The 15,368-nt window shown below is 49.9% G+C and overlaps 7 protein-coding genes across 7 annotated transcripts; 6 read left to right on the forward strand and 1 right to left on the reverse strand.

Annotated features, from left to right (window-relative positions):
* Window positions 1-427: 427 nt before the first annotated feature.
* On the forward strand, window positions 428-3,163 carry N7515_003418 (uncharacterized protein; the record flags this gene model as incomplete). Its single annotated transcript, XM_056664162.1, has 5 exons — window positions 428-544; window positions 699-1,197; window positions 1,268-2,030; window positions 2,090-2,738; window positions 2,762-3,163. The coding sequence occupies 5 exons, from the start codon at window positions 428-430 to the stop codon at window positions 3,161-3,163; spliced, it is 2,430 nt and encodes an 809-aa protein (XP_056523219.1).
* A 1,031-nt stretch (window positions 3,164-4,194) lies between these two features.
* Window positions 4,195-5,719, forward strand: N7515_003419 (uncharacterized protein; the record flags this gene model as incomplete). Its single annotated transcript, XM_056664163.1, has 3 exons — window positions 4,195-4,834; window positions 4,918-5,579; window positions 5,636-5,719. 3 exons carry the CDS (start codon window positions 4,195-4,197, stop codon window positions 5,717-5,719), a joined length of 1,386 nt encoding a protein of 461 aa, XP_056523220.1.
* A 962-nt stretch (window positions 5,720-6,681) lies between these two features.
* On the forward strand, window positions 6,682-7,176 carry N7515_003420 (uncharacterized protein; the record flags this gene model as incomplete). The annotated part of the gene is made up of 3 exons (XM_056664164.1): window positions 6,682-6,751; window positions 6,798-6,819; window positions 7,041-7,176. 3 exons carry the CDS (start codon window positions 6,682-6,684, stop codon window positions 7,174-7,176), a joined length of 228 nt encoding a protein of 75 aa, XP_056523221.1.
* Window positions 7,177-7,266: 90 nt separating this feature from the next.
* On the forward strand, window positions 7,267-8,670 carry N7515_003421 (uncharacterized protein; the record flags this gene model as incomplete). The annotated part of the gene is made up of 1 exon (XM_056664165.1): window positions 7,267-8,670. The coding sequence occupies one exon, from the start codon at window positions 7,267-7,269 to the stop codon at window positions 8,668-8,670; it is 1,404 nt and encodes a 467-aa protein (XP_056523222.1).
* A 1,991-nt stretch (window positions 8,671-10,661) lies between these two features.
* On the forward strand, window positions 10,662-12,292 carry N7515_003422 (uncharacterized protein; the record flags this gene model as incomplete). Its single annotated transcript, XM_056664166.1, has 3 exons — window positions 10,662-10,821; window positions 10,880-11,590; window positions 11,646-12,292. 3 exons carry the CDS (start codon window positions 10,662-10,664, stop codon window positions 12,290-12,292), a joined length of 1,518 nt encoding a protein of 505 aa, XP_056523223.1.
* A 516-nt stretch (window positions 12,293-12,808) lies between these two features.
* On the forward strand, window positions 12,809-13,396 carry N7515_003423 (DUF4202 domain-containing protein; the record flags this gene model as incomplete). Its single annotated transcript, XM_056664167.1, has 1 exon — window positions 12,809-13,396. One exon carries the CDS (start codon window positions 12,809-12,811, stop codon window positions 13,394-13,396), a length of 588 nt encoding a protein of 195 aa, XP_056523224.1.
* Window positions 13,397-13,610: 214 nt separating this feature from the next.
* Window positions 13,611-14,670, reverse strand: N7515_003424 (VIT1/CCC1 transporter family protein; the record flags this gene model as incomplete). Its single annotated transcript, XM_056664168.1, has 3 exons — window positions 13,611-14,127; window positions 14,193-14,544; window positions 14,607-14,670. The coding sequence occupies 3 exons, from the start codon at window positions 14,668-14,670 to the stop codon at window positions 13,611-13,613; spliced, it is 933 nt and encodes a 310-aa protein (XP_056523225.1).
* Between the last annotated feature and the right edge of the window lie 698 nt (window positions 14,671-15,368).

Genomic DNA, 15,368 nt, shown 5'->3' on the forward strand with positions numbered 1-15,368 from the left:
TATGGGGCATTATCTTTACTGTGTAGATACTTTGCTTCATGACTTCTCTTCTACAAGCCTAAATTCAACAACCCCTCAGCTCTGCCACATCCACTCTCCAATAACTTCCTCTTCAACAAAGCCACCCGTCGCTTCCAAAGGCTTGTGAATCACCTCCATCCAGATCTGGACCGAGGCCCCCTCTCTCATTACCTATCTCGGTGACCCCATTCCGGTGCTACAACAGCTGAGAAGATCCCCCTTGTTAAGGCCCCTGCCCATGAGCCTCAATATCATGTCGATTGTCTTCCAGCTCGTCTCTCTTCGAGCGAAGGTACCCTGGCTATAATTTCTCTATAACGGGGGTCTGAAACAGTTGCATGTGATCGGACCTTCTTTTTGATCTTTCCTGTCTTAGCATCCTCAGCCTCTTGTGCTGTGGCCCACCATGACCTCAAGCCTGGAAGACTCCTCCACAGGGCCGAAGTCGCCAGAATTACACTCTCTAGAACCACCGGATGGTCGCATTGCTCACACATTAACCGCTTGCACCAGGTGTAGACAGGTATGATGCGATTTCGCTCCTTCCCCACCGTCACTTACCCCCGCGATCTCGGAACATTTTGCGGCTTTGCCCCTCTGTCCCTTGGCACCGATTACTTCTTTGGATCTTATCCTCTTTACGGTCTCATCTCCGACTGACCCCACCTTCTCTATAGCGAAAATCCAGATGCGATCCGGGAATTCCGCGATGTGCGCCATGCGAACGAAGTAATGCCAAGTGCGTGTATTATGACTCGGCTCGAGATGCCACCATACCCAGAACCTATATCGTGTCGCTCAGAGAGAAAGCGCGGGCGCTAGAAAGGGAGCTTGTCAAAGCTGAGAAGGAGATACAACATGCGGCCGACGCTGAGTTGATGGTGCGCGGTGCCGGGCGCATCCGATTCAAGGAGAATGATGAGGCGCGATATCTCGGGGCTTCGAGTGGAATCGCGATGACCCGTCTGGTCATGGAGATGGCCAAGCAGAATACCGACTCAAAAAGCATCAAAGATGTGGTTCCCGAGTTTACTGCGCAAGAAATCAAAGAGGCTTTTGCGCAGGAAGATTCGAAGCCGACATCCAAGATCTACCCTATGATAAGCTCGATCCCACAGGAAGACCTACCTCCTCGAGCCCTGACTTATAGACTGATCGACCTCTTCGTGGCTAAAGGTACCTCGATCTCTTTCTTTGGACCCATTCTCCTTTATACCCTTTCGGCTCGGACTAATTTGATATGCAGCACAATCAATGCTTCCGACCCTACACGAACCCACGTTTCGGCAAGAGGTAGAGGAGGTGCTCAATGGCTCTACAGACCCCTGCCAAAATTTCCAGTTGCGAATGGTCATAGCTATCAGCATGCAGAAAATGAGCTCTGAATATGCTGGTCTCGCCGATAGTTATTATCTTGCTGCATTGCCCTTCCTGGAACCTACGCTCAAAAGAATGGATTTAAGAGCTCTCCAATGCCTCGTGCTCATTGCCTCATATTCAATGTTGACGCCCACCCGCACAGCTGCATACTGGGTCGTGGGGACCGCCGCCAAACTATGTCAGGATTTGGGATTGATTGAAGAAGCCACCATTACGAAATCGCCTTGTGGAGAAACTTTGAATCCTTTGGAGATTGACATGCGCCGAAGATTGTTTTGGATCGTATTATCCATGGAGCTCGGACTTTCTCATAGTCTGGGTCGATGCAGCAGTTACTGCGTCAGTCACGATCACATCAATGTGAAGTTTTTTGAACTAGTGGATGACCGGTACATCACCGCTGAGGGAGTCACCCCGGGAGCGAAACCTATCTTGTCAAAATGCCTTGCTGTTCACTTCTTCAAGATGCGATTGCTCCAGTTGGAGCCGAGGAGAGTACTGTATTCAAACAGGCGACCAACTCCAGTGAATGATCAGGATCCATGGTTTGCTCAAATGTTAGCTAAACTCGATCACTGGATGGCCACTACTCCTAAGAATGACGATGGTAGTGGCCTCAGTGTGAAATGGTACGTCGCTGGTTTTCGCTATCGAAATGCGACTCTGCTGACAATGCCCCGATCTGCAGGTTCCAAGGGAGACGCAACACAATTCTTGTTCTAATGTATCGACCATCGCCGCAGATACCCGAGCCAAGCGTTAATGCCGCGAAAATCTGCTATGACGCTGCTGTCTCCAACATTGCCATGCATAAGGAACAGATGATCACCGGTTCTGTCGATCTGACATGGATCTTTGTACAAGCTCTCTTCATGGCTCTCAACACCGTCCTTTGGACCCTATCATATCCTGAAATTCGAAAGGAACATACCATCGAAGAAGTTCAAGGACATTTAGATATGGCCCTCGAAGTGATTGTTTATTCCGCCGAGCGTTGGCCCGGTGTTCAGTCTGCCTTGCTTCTATACAAGCGCCTTGTTGCGGCATGTTTGAAAGCCTACAGAACGGAAGAGTCCTTCGTTGTACACTCGCCCTCGAACCATCCCACACCGGCCTCCTCGCAAGAGGTCGCGACTCCCCAGCGATGTCCAGTCCATCCAACAGTACGACTGCCTCCTTTTATTCCCATACTCACCATGGCCCCAACTCATCCATCGGAGATACTGCCTCCATTGGCACCTACTCCAGAGGACCATCTGCCGATCCTACATTTGGCCAAGAATCAAATCCACCTTCAGTGGCCCCTGGGCCGTGCAAACAACAACAAATGCCACTTAGTTCCTCTCCCTTTGACATGCAGCCGCCACCTACAGGGCAGAATGTGATACCACAGTATTCATCAGAATCCTGCCCGACGCCCACAACGCTCTACCCTGATATGTCGATCGACCCCAACACCCCTTATAACGCGATACCCTCAATTGTACCCGGCCTACAAGGCTGGGACCCCAATTTCTCACTTGCCTCAACGACCGCTGGTCATTTGGCATATGTCGACGCGACTGTCGATCCAATGAACTGGACCACCTCCATCGGAGACCAGTATTCTCAGTTCTTCAATGAGGCATTCCCCGTACCTTCATGGCGGGAGCGCACCCTCAGTCAGCAAGAACAAATCGAGCTTTTGGCCTCCCTGGAAAACAATATACCCGATGTGTCTGCGCAGTTGGGGAACGAGTATAATGCTTATTATCAGTCGTGAGCCCTCGGCCTCTGTCGGCACAGATTATCTGTCCCACCTGCAGTTTCAATGCTATCGTGTCTTGCACTGGGCCATCTTCTGACTTTTTGTAAATGGATTTGTCTAGTTCATTGGCCCGACACCGTTTATCATCTGTCGACTACCTAGTTCCATTCATGACTATAACATAGATTATATCACTGGCTCCTTCTCTCTGATGGGTTCATATTGAATTCTGGTAATGGATAAATCTCAAGGCTCAATTGTAGAGGACAGTAGAGTCCGTGGACTGTGCCTTCCGTATATACTTGTACCTTCCACGGTTCTCGTGCCTTCCATATCTATTTGTTGTCCCTTTCAAAGTTTCCTGGTCGTTCCTTCCCCATCTCCAGGGCCAGACCAGGACAGACATCTCCTACTGAGTGAGTCCGACTCTGAGTGCCCTCATAAAAGCTGCGACTATCTAAGTACGTGGTAGGTAAAGATGGAAGGCGAATAGCCGCTGTGAATCCGCCACTCGGCACTGTGGTTGAAGCTGTAGGATCGCTCCGAGATAACGTTCTTGCCATTCAGTCCAAGGATTGGGTTGAGCTTGTAGTCTCTCAGTAGCTCGTTTCAATCTGATTGTGACATATTGTTCTAATTTAAAAATAAATGCATAATAAAAGAGTCAACAGAGTGAATGAAAGAATGAAAGAATGAAAGAGAAATGTAGTGCAGGCGCCAAGGCCGTCCGGCCAAGACCCGTCACGTGCATATCCCAATTCGCCGTCATCCTCGCCGGCTTTGACCACAGGATCCGATCGTCTTCATCACCCTCCTTCCCCACAGCCACTTTATCCGCCACCCAATTTGCACTACCTCTTGGGATTCAACTTGGTCCCTTGGAATGCAAATGATCGAGGTTGCTCGTTAAAAGACCTGCTCGTCCGCTTGAGCGACCGATCGTGACCGGGAACCCCCCTCTCTACTGGATTCAAAGTTTGCGATTCGGACCCAGAGCCGCTCTGGTCAATACCGTCTCTGCATGCTGAACTCTTCCTTGGGCTCTCATGTCTGATCGCACTCACCCCTCTTTCCAAGCCAGACCTCCCTCGCCTTCCTCACCCGCCGCCGGGTCCCTGAAAGAGAACCATCGGCTGCCCATCTCCTCGGACCACATCCCCCAGACACCGACATCTCCTCCGTTGATGTCGGTCAGCGATCAAAGTCATGCCGACACCTTCATATCCTCACATACGTCACCGAATCAGGCGACGGTCCGACCTCCGAACATCTCCTCCCCTCCATCATCTGCGCCGATGTCTACCCAAGTCTCCCAACACCCAATGAGCAGCACAAATTCATTCCCCACTCCTGCCAGCAGCGTTAGTGGTCATCTTGTGAATGCGACTTCTGCGGGGGATATGGACCACGGTGGGAAATCATTCGATTTGGGGGCACAGGATTCGGCAGAAAACTCGGGAGCAGGTCCCGCTCAACCATCAACACAACACACAGCGGCCGATCCAGATCGGCAGTCTTTCCAAACAGATGGCGCTCACAGTTTTGCCCCAGCGGAGGGTCAGCAGTCGACGAATATCGACGCTATGGACGTGGATCCCCAGCCTACTCGCCGGGCAGATCCCCTTGACCTCAGTTTAGATTCTCTTCAGAAAGAGCTTACATCAGCTTTTCATCTTTGCAGGAGACGTAAGATTCCCCAAAATGAACTATGGCGTTCGCTGTGGGCAGTTGCGTGATCGCACTGATCTTGCACATTTTGGGAATTAAAGTTATTAACATTGTCTTTTACTCCTTCACAGCTTCGGTCGTTACTGGTCCAGATCCTACAGTCGATCTCGTTTCCCTCTATGGGTTAGGACCAATCGCGCACTCGGTAGCCCGCATGGATCCCGTGACAGGAGAGAAGATCAACCGCTTGAGGAAATCATACGAGGGAAAGTTGAAAGGACTGGGACTTGCAGGACGGAACAAGTCCATGAAGCAGGAGATTGGTGCCCCTGGCAGTCTGAGACACATGACTTTATGGCCTGAAGAGGAATGGCAAAATCAGAAGGTGCATGGCAAGGCTATGAAGGTGGCAGATATGGACTCCGCACTACTGGCTCTTCAATCCCGAGCGATGCAGATGGAACCAGGGCCTGTTCCAAACAATGATTTCTGGGAAGATGTCTTGGGCCATGAAAAGCCGGCCAAGCATCAGTCACCGAGCGAGACTGGAAAGAAGGCCGCTCCAGCTCCCGTGGGTCGCACCCAATCCTATGCCGCATCTCCACAACCACAGGAAGCAGAGCGGGTACGTCCTACCAGAGGTCGGAAGCGACACTACGACGATAACAGCTTTGCCGGCTATGGTGAAGGGTTTGTGGATGATGATGATGACCCTGGATTCTACTCGAATGGCGAGGGAACCGGGAAGAAGAAACGCAAGAAGGTATCACTTCCCCGAAGATATTGACCTTCTGTTCATCATCTAATGACATCCTCCAGGACCATGTTGCTAAGGTGTCAACCCCCATGTCTGAAAGAAGCGGTAGCTACGGGGTGGGCATGTTTGGCATAGGGGCCAGATGACGAAATGGGTCTACGATCATTTCAAATCAACCAAAACTGTTTCTGTTACTCTTTTTTTCGATGAAAACCAAATTTGCCCATATCAATCCGGGGAGGATGGGTTCACCCAAGTATTGCTGCTATGCAAGGCTTAGTGCCCTCAATGCCTATCTTGGCTGCCCCCTTTGATATCTTTCTTTACATTCTCAGTACATGTTGCATCACGGTGCTGGATATACCCGGCTTCATCACTCGGACGGCGTTCTGGCAGGTGGGAAACAATGTTATCCAAGATGGATATGATCAAAGCTTTCACTTCGTAAGCTTTGTTTCTCCCCTTGTGCTTTTTTTTTCTTTTTCTTTTTTCTGTCTTCCTATTATCTCGCGCACAGGTATTCGAGATCTTCACTGCGGTAATGGTTGGTCATTTTGCCTTTTTTTTTTCTTTTTTTCTTTTTTTCCCCTGCAGACGGTGTTTCATGCTTTCAACTCGTTTTCATGATTCTTCTACCCCCGTCCAGCTGATCTGGATGGGCTGCTGTGTTCATTCTCAACGATCATAGGGATGTGTGCATGACGCTCCCTTACATTTTTTTTAACATTCATCAGTTGGAGCCTTGATCTTGCAGCGTGGAGATATAATTCTGCGATTGTAAGACAAGGGCGACTGCAGAGTTAGTCAATCCATTCTTGATGATAAGATGTTCCTTTGTAAGGTCGAAGTAGCCGCTGTAGTCTCTTGCAGGTTGTAGTCAATGTACAAACAACTGCATAAATTGAGCGATCTCATCAAGAGATCGGATATTCCATGTTCCAAGAGTGATTATGATACGGGATTTGAATGAGGACTTGTAGGGAGTCGCGTAGTATAGATGTGAGTGGGCATAAGCTGATGATGTTAGAGAAGACGGGAACCTTGGAACGTGGGCTTAGGTTGCACCTGCCCGGGCATCGGCATGGGGTTCGAGGGACAACCGTTCAATATGGGAGAAATTTATCTACCCTGCAGCCCTGCTGCTTCCAGACGGGCGCTGACCCTCATCTTCCTCGATGGTATCTAACCTGGATTTTCTGAGATATTTATATCTTCCCGTCAGAGGTCATGAGTTCAGATTCGTAAGGTATGTGTAGGTAATTGCTCATGCAGCCTGAATTTCAATCACATCTATATATATCGATGCTCGTATTGGCCAGCCTGGTGTGCTAGGTTTCCTTGCATCCATGATCACGAGTAGTAGTTAGTACATGTATATTTAGTGAGGCAAACGGGATGCTAACGTGCAGTTCCTGCAGTACAGGCTGTACAGCCCTGACATTCTGCTAATCTCATTCTATCTTACAGATCTAATTGGCTTAAGGCTGCCCAAAAGCTGATGGCTGCTCGTGAGCCACTCAGAATGCTGACATCTCAGTCATGGGACACGCCCGGGGGTTGCGATCTCATGGCTCGTGCATTCCATGTGCCCCAACAGGCCTGACCTGCATATGCTCTCAATAAATGAAGCTGAACCCGCCCTGATTCTACCAGCATATCCCTCAATGCCACTCACCCTGTGGCTATAGACAGCATGCCTTGCCCTATTCCACAGCCCAAGGGATATCCCGTTATCGGGAACCTCTTTGATATGGACACGGGAAATGTCTGGGCTTCACTGAACAAGCTAGCAGCAGAACACGGCGACGCCGGTATCTTCAAAGTCAAGATTCTCAGCAAGCAACTCGTCTTCATTACGAATGCCGCTCTTCTCGAGGAGATATGTGACGAGAAACGTTTCCGAAAATGCGTCACTGGTCCAATAGTCGAGATCCGTCACCTCGCCCATGACAGTCTCTTCACTGCATTCCACAACGAGGAAAGTTGGGGTATTGCCCATCGCATCATGGCACCCTTCGTTTCACCGGAAGCTATCAGAGAAATGCACAGAGACATACAGCTCACAACAAACGACCTGATCAAGAAATGGACTTCGACAACCGGTAAAGAGCACGTAGATGTTTCCAACGACCTAGACCGTCTCAACCACGCCGCCAACATGCAATGCTTTTTCAGCCAGCACATAGACTGCGTCCTCGGCGAAGAACCCGCCGTCCTCAAAGCAATGACAGCCACAACCTTCGAAGCCGTCCGTCGCCCAACAAGACCCAAACTCCTCACCCGACTCTTCTACCAAAGTACATTCGACAAAGACATCCAAACCATCCGCTCCTACTGCGCCCAGATAATCGCCCACCGACGCAAAAACCCCATCGATAAACGAGATCTCCTCCACGCCTTACTATACTCACAAGACCCCCAAACCGGTGAATCCCTACCAGACAACCGCGTAATCGACGAAATAATCAACATCTTCATCGGCAGCGCAACGACCCCAAACCTCCTCGTCTTCACCATCTACTACCTAACCAAGAACCCCTCAGCCCTAACACGCGCCCGACACGAAATCGACACCCTCCTCGGCACAAATACTACCCTGGAACACTCCCATCTCGCGCACTTACCCTACTGCACTGCGATCCTCCGCGAATCCCTCCGTCTCTGCGCAACGGCACCGGGCTTCAACATCGAGCCTTTACCCGGCAACGGACCCGTACTTCTCGGCGGCGAGTACGAGATCCCCGCTGATCAGCCGCTGATCGCGATCCTGGCGGCTGTGAATAGGGATCCGGCGGTTTTTGAGGAGCCGGAGGCGTTCAAGCCGGAGCGCATGCTTGGTGAGGCTTATGAGAGGCTTCCTGGTGGTGTGAAGAAGGGGTTTGGGAACGGGAAGAGGGCTTGTTTTGGGGAGAGGTATGCGTGGACATGGGCTCTGTATGTGCTTGTTAGGGTTATTAGGGAGGTTGAGTTTGAGTTGGTGGATGGGGGTTATAGTTTTGATATGGAGGGGAGGAATTTTAATGGGGCTTTTAGTGTTAGGCCTTATGGGATGGTTATTACTACGATGAAGAGGGGGAGAAAGCTAGGACGGGAGTGAATTGGATATGTGTTCTATATGTTGTTATATTGTGTTCTTGGTTGGAGCTGGTTGTTGTCGGGTGTAGGTATGTACTTACCTAGGTCTAATTATCCCGATTTCCTATTTCAGAATATCTTTCAAGCAATACCGTATTAGGTTTCGGGATTAAGGTTAGAGTGATTCTTAGACGGCTATCAGGCACTTATAGTGCTGGCCTGGGTGCCTCCATGAAAGCTTCCATTGAATTCCTTAGACACATGATACATCTGCGAATACCTGTACTCCAAGCACCTCCGAGCCGGATCCGAGTGACGGGGTTTCTCCGATAGAATGCTTGGTTTGTTTGATATTTCAAGTCCATGGAGCCCTGACAGTATCGATATGGTGTTCTCATGGAAAGCACCTCACTATTTCCAGTACATAGGTTTAGGTACGAACTTGGTGTAGAGCGTAGTATTTCCGCGTACCTACCTCTGGGTCTTGCATATGGATATGTCGTAGGCCCTTAGGTGCGCTCTACATGGAAGGAATATACTCGCGGACCACAACTTAGGTAGTATTGATCACATCTTCAAACGAGGGAAGACATACCTACACAGTAAGGTTGCTCTTGTTGGTTATACCCGGGCTATAAGGTTACTGCCCGTAAGGTACCTATATCGTGAACCTAGGTTGGAACCCTCATACCTGGTCAGCGTATACACAAGGAGGTATGAGTCATGAACTTGCAAGTTAATAATATATCATGACTCTGTATCGAAGATGACCGATGATGCATAGATAGTCGATCAGATCTAAGAATATAGTCGTGACGAAGCAGAATACGCTACCCTTGCTAAGGGGAAGTCTTCAATGGTCCGGTGGGTTAAGTTCCTCAGTTCCAGGGTTGGAACCAATTAAGCTTTGACCCGAAGCCCTAAGTTGATGATCACCATTGCAGTGCTGAGCTCTTCTTGCTTGAAATTCCATATATGACGATTACCAACTGGGGAATGAACGGCCAAAGATCCTCGGAACTATTTAGTCCCACGCGAACACGAAATAAAAAAGAATTTGACAGACGTCAATGCTTTACGCAGTACGTAACTTTCCGAACACACTAACACACCTCAGATCTACATGTGGTCCGTGGATAGAGATAACCTGTCTTAATCGTCATATTGACATCGCTGCGAAGTCTATTCACTATCTCATCGGAAGGGACAGGGAGGAACCGTAAGCTTCGGAGATTAGCTGGTGAGCTTTCCGATTGGTGCCCATGAGGCTGTCCGCGTCAGAAGCTCAGTGCTATCATTCCATGCCCGTTATGACTTCCTTCTTCAGGACTCTCCTTGATCAGATAGCTTGAGCCAAGTGACGTCGTCCGGAAGGAGCTTCCCCATCTTGACTCGCCAAGCGAAGATGGAAATCGTTGAGGAAGGTAGGTCTATCCTGTCCCACAGTCGAGCTTTTCCTTACAGGCGTTTCCACAGAGACAGGGCCCCCAAATGTTGAGCCAGTCGATCTATCGCGGACCCAAATCAAGGGAATCCATACGCAAGCTATAGCTAAATATATCAAGCTAGGCTCAGGCAACTGCGGAAGCGATCCCCGTAGCCAAAGGTGAGGGAGGGGAGCTATGAGAGCTACGAACATTCCTGAACGCTGAAGCCTCCGAACTGCCCATGACCTTGGGGAGCTCTTCTTCCAATCGCGTGTTTTTAGCAGGCATGTTGAACCAACGTGCGCCCAGTAGAGCTCTTGGGATCGTAGCAAATCAAGATAAAATGTCCGGTGATCACATCATTTGGATCCTCTCTCCCTTCATTCCAACTCCTTAGCTGGTAGCTGTAACCTCGACGGCGGAGCTAAGTCCTGGATAAATGCGAGGAATGCTAGCACGGATTACCCTTCGGAGGATTTAATTTTACCAATTAAATATTTAGTGTTCAAATAAAAAGAGGCTTGACAGCAGCGATGTCTAAGATTCGGAAAATATTCCCAGCTTTGCAATCAGCATGTCGACAAAGATGGCGTCCAAGGTGGTCCTCTCGAACAACACTCACAGCAACTGGATGAAAGATCCAGGATTGCGGCGACTGAACCTTGGGATCGGGTTCATGCTATCTGCATCGGCTACTGCCGGATATTGTGCCAGTATGATCAATGGTCTGCTGGTGCTTCCCGAATGTATGTCCTACATATGCCCCATTCCTTTCAACAACCCAACAGGCTAACAACAAGACAGTTACAAATTTTCTGCATGGCCTCGACACAAATGGAAAGGGCCTGATCATCGCAGCTGTCTCACTTGGCTCTTTTAGCGCATTTATCCCCGCATCCTACATTGCCGATAATCTGGGGCGGAAGATCTGCGTTCTCATCGGATCCTCGCTAGTGATCATCGCCTCGATCATTCAAGTCGCCACACAAAATCACTGGATTTTCTTCGGCGCCCGCGTGCTAGCGGGCATCGGCGTCGGCATTTCACAAACAGCCGCGCCTTTGCTCATTACTGAATCGACACATCCGCGCCAGCGACAGGCCTTTACGGGCCTCTATAACGCACTCTGGTTCATTGGGTCCATTACGTCGGCTACGATTAGTTTTGCAGGACTTGCAATTCTGGGAAGTTGGTCGTGGAAACTGCCTTGTCTAACGCAGGTGTTTTATCCGGTTCTGCAGCTGATTGGACTTTGTCTTGTGCCTGAGAGTCCGAGATGGTTGGTTTCTCGCGGGAGGAAAGAGGAGGGAATGGCCATTTTGGCTAGGTACCATGCAAATGGGGATAAAAACGACGAGCTTGTCCAGGATGAATTCTATCAGATTTGCAAGAGCATTGAAGCCGAATCTGATAAGAGCTGTCGGCAGTGGAGCTCGTTCTTTGCGAATCGCAGCAACATGCATCGTCTGGCGATTTGCGTGCTGTTGGGATTTATGCAAGAATGGTCAGGAAATGGTACGAGATAATATCCCTTCTCTTTCATTCAGAATTCTAACTTTTTTTCATCTAGGTGTCGTTTCTTACTATCTAGCCCCAATTCTGGAATCAGTCGGTATCTACCACGCCTCTCACCAGGCCGCCATCAACATAAGCCTGCAAGTGTGGAACCTGATGTTCGCCGTCGGCGGAGCAATGGCCGCAGAGCGATACGGACGACGAAAACTCTGGCTGATCGCGACAACCCTGATGCTGATCTACCTCTCCGCCGCAACGGCCATGTCAGGCCTCTTCCAAGAGCTCCATGTGCTGGAAGCTGGCATCGCGGTGGTGCCCATGCTCTTCCTCTTCTGCGCCGCATACGACATGGCCTACATGCCGCTATTCATTGCCTACCCAGCTGAAATCTTGCCCTTCCAGCTCCGCGCCAAGGGCCTCGCCATCACCTTGACCACCGACTCGATGGCTTGTTTCTTCAACCAGTACATCAACCCGGTGGCGTTTGCGGCTATCCACTGGAAGTACTTCACTGTTTACCTAGGATGTCTCATTATCTTCCTGGCGACTATCTACCTGCTCTTCCCGGAGACCAAGGGCTTGTCTCTGGAGGAGGTGGCAAGGATCTTCGAAAAGGAGAAGACTTATCAGGTTGAGACGCCTACTTCACATGTTTCGCAGGAGTTGGTGATTTTCCCGAAAAAGAGCAGCACATCGTCATGACTGTGACTGTAATACACAGTATGGCTTTGTGCGGTTGTTGTACTATATAACTACGACAGTGCTGGGTTTCTGAAACAGTACATGTACCTCGCCGGCTCATCCCAGCAGGCCGGATCTCGATGTTATCTAGGTGTCTTTTGTTTTCTTTGTTATTGCTGTTTGTGCGAATAGATAGATATTTCATATGTAGAGATTATCCACCATCTTATGGTGATACTCCGAATTCGAACAAAAAAAGAATGAAAATCATCAACAGTTAGGGCTATTCCATCCTCCAGTCTAACCTCATTTTATACTCATCTCGCCATCCAATCACAACCATCCCGTTATCATCCACACTAACCCACATCCAGCCTAGCCCCAATATTTATCCCAATTCGCATATCAACCGCTTCAACCTAAACAGCTCTCACTTTTCCAGCCCCAATTCAATTTGCTCCCATACCTATCCACACTCTCACCAAACCCCCAACAAACAAAGCAACTCTCCAATCCACACCCAAACTCATAATCAAAATGTCAAAATACCAAACAGCCCTTCAACAAATCGACGCCGCCCACTCCGCCGACCCCCGCCAAACCCGAACCCCCACCGGCCCAATCCCCTACGAACTACACTACGCCCAAAAAATGACCTCCTACCTCGAAATCCTCTACCCACAAGCCCCAGAACTCCTGCGCCTAGCCATCCGTGCCCAACACCTCCGCCGCTGGGAAGTGCCGCGCGACAGCTACCCGGCGACGAAAATCGGGTACCACGCGTGGCGCTCGGGATTGCAGCGGCGCCAGGCTGCGCTGGTCGAGCAGATATGTGTTGAGAGTGGGTATTCGGCGGCGGAGGCGGGGAGGGTGGGCGCGCTAGTGAGGAAGGAGGATTTGAAGGCTGGGGATCCGGATACGCAGGTGTTGGAGGATGTTGCTTGTTTGGTTTTTTTGGATGATCAGTTTGATAAGTTTGAGGCGGAGTTGGCGGATGAGGAGAAGATGGTGGGGATTCTGAGGAAGACTTGGGGGAAGATGTCCGAGAGGGGACGGGAGGAGGCTTTGAAGATTAGGTTGTCGGAGAAGGCGGAGAGGTTGGTTGGGATTGCTTTGAGTGGGTGATCTGGACTATGTGATTATAAGGTGGAAGGTCTTAATGTGAGATGAGCTTTTATTAGAGATGTGTCATGTTGCATACATATGAAGTACATGGCCTCGATGATTTCCCCGAAACGCCCGCTAATGATTGGCCAATGGAGCAAAAGGAAAAGAACAATGTTGCAGAAGTTGCAATGCAAAACGCTCACAACGTAAAGAATCGTCACTGGCATCTCCATCAGTTCGTCATGCCACTGCTCGTGTCAATTAACCGAACCAATCCTATCGCCGCACCAGCAGCTAACCCTCCAACACAACACATCTGTAGTCCTCCCCAGAGCGCAGCCATGACGTTACCCCGACCCGACCAGCCACGCACAACGCATGTCTTCACATATCCGAAGACCAGCAATGTGATAGCCATCACGCCGGCGCTCCAGTACAGAGCGTCCAACACCCGCGCGACGATAAAGTACGGGATGAGCGGAATGAACCCGCCAATGAAATATCCCAGAGCAAGTGTGATGGCCGAGGTCCAGGCCTGGTTGCAGTCGGGAGCAGCCTCGCAATGATGGAAAGCTAGGAGGAACTCGAGGAGTCGATCATGGGATGCGTGCAGATCTCGTGTAATATCCGCCACGGCTGAATCGGACAATCCGTATGGAGCGAAGGTCTCGCGAACCAGGGCGTGGGTTTCTTGCGGGTCTGTTTCAATGAGCTGTTGTGTTTCTCGGACAGTTGCTTGATAAGATTCACTGGAAATGATGTTAGCTTCTAATCTAATCGGCAAGTGAATTGTCTCGATCACTTTGAAACTTACGCTTCACTCTTTGCGCCGACGTATCCTCCAAGACCCATGGAGATGGCTCCGGCTGCCAGTTCTGCGAGGCCGCCCAGAACAACGACTTTCGTGTTTCCTAAAGCAGAGAGACCGGCGCTCAGCGCGAATGGAACGGTAAGACCGTCCGATAGGCCGAGAATCGCATCTGAGACGATGCGCGGGTTGATGCGCGCTCGGGTACAGCTGTTGCTCGTTATCGTTGTTGTGGATTCGTCGTTGCTAGGGCGTCGTCCGAAGGTGTCATACGAGCGAGCGTTCTGGGACTCCAAATCTCTCTCGGAGTCCCCGATGAGAGGCTCGTCATCAGGGATACCTGAGAGAAGCGGTTTGACTGGATTCGGTTGCGTGAGTATGTCACCTCGTTTTGGAATTCGATTCTCGGATTCTGCTTACCTGAGAGAGTTTGGTCTGCCTTCTTGCTTGGGAAGAGCTTTTGTTTGATGAAGAGGAATGCCATTTTGACTTGAGAAGTGAGTTCTCGATGCGAAGTAGAGTTATTGGTGTCGAAGTATATTGTCCTCGTTATCTCCGAGCGTCTTGGTTATCTCCGAGACGAGATGGCCGACACGGCGACGACAACCTTGGAATATATATTCACGTGATTACAGGTCGACGAGGAAGGGAGGTATGAGGCTATATGCAACGAGAAAAGCAATTGCACTTTATTCAGCCGATCAGAATTGACCAAGAAGGGATGTCTAAGATTGAACCTTGACACAAGATGGGTAACAAAGGTCAAAGACTATGAGATGCAATGAAAGAAGAAGAAAAATTTGAGAGAAACCATCTATCAAAGTCGGACGCGTCCACCCCCTTTAAACACCCCAGAGTGCCACAGACTTACACCGGTCTCAGCACCACAGACTCCATCGAGAAGAGCAAAAAACAGACAAAAGCCCACAGTTCATGCAGCCCAAACAGGAAATTATGGCAGATTGATCGCCAGCTGGATCCAATAACATCGTTGTTAAATGTCAGCTTGGCCCGTTCTGAAGGTCAGAAACTGCAAGGCCAGAGCAGCTTTCACCCACTGTTTCCCAGGGTTCCTAAAACAATCAGCTCAGTCACTGCAAATCCAACACTTGCCATTGGCGAGGCATGCGGTGATGACCTTTGGCGATGATGTGATTGGCTGCACGCGGTAATTGACATACT

The sequence above is a fragment of the Penicillium bovifimosum genome (assembly GCF_028826915.1).
Source record: "Penicillium bovifimosum strain IBT 22155 chromosome Unknown utg000003l_segment0_segment0, whole genome shotgun sequence".
Lineage (NCBI taxonomy): Eukaryota > Fungi > Ascomycota > Eurotiomycetes > Eurotiales > Aspergillaceae > Penicillium > Penicillium bovifimosum.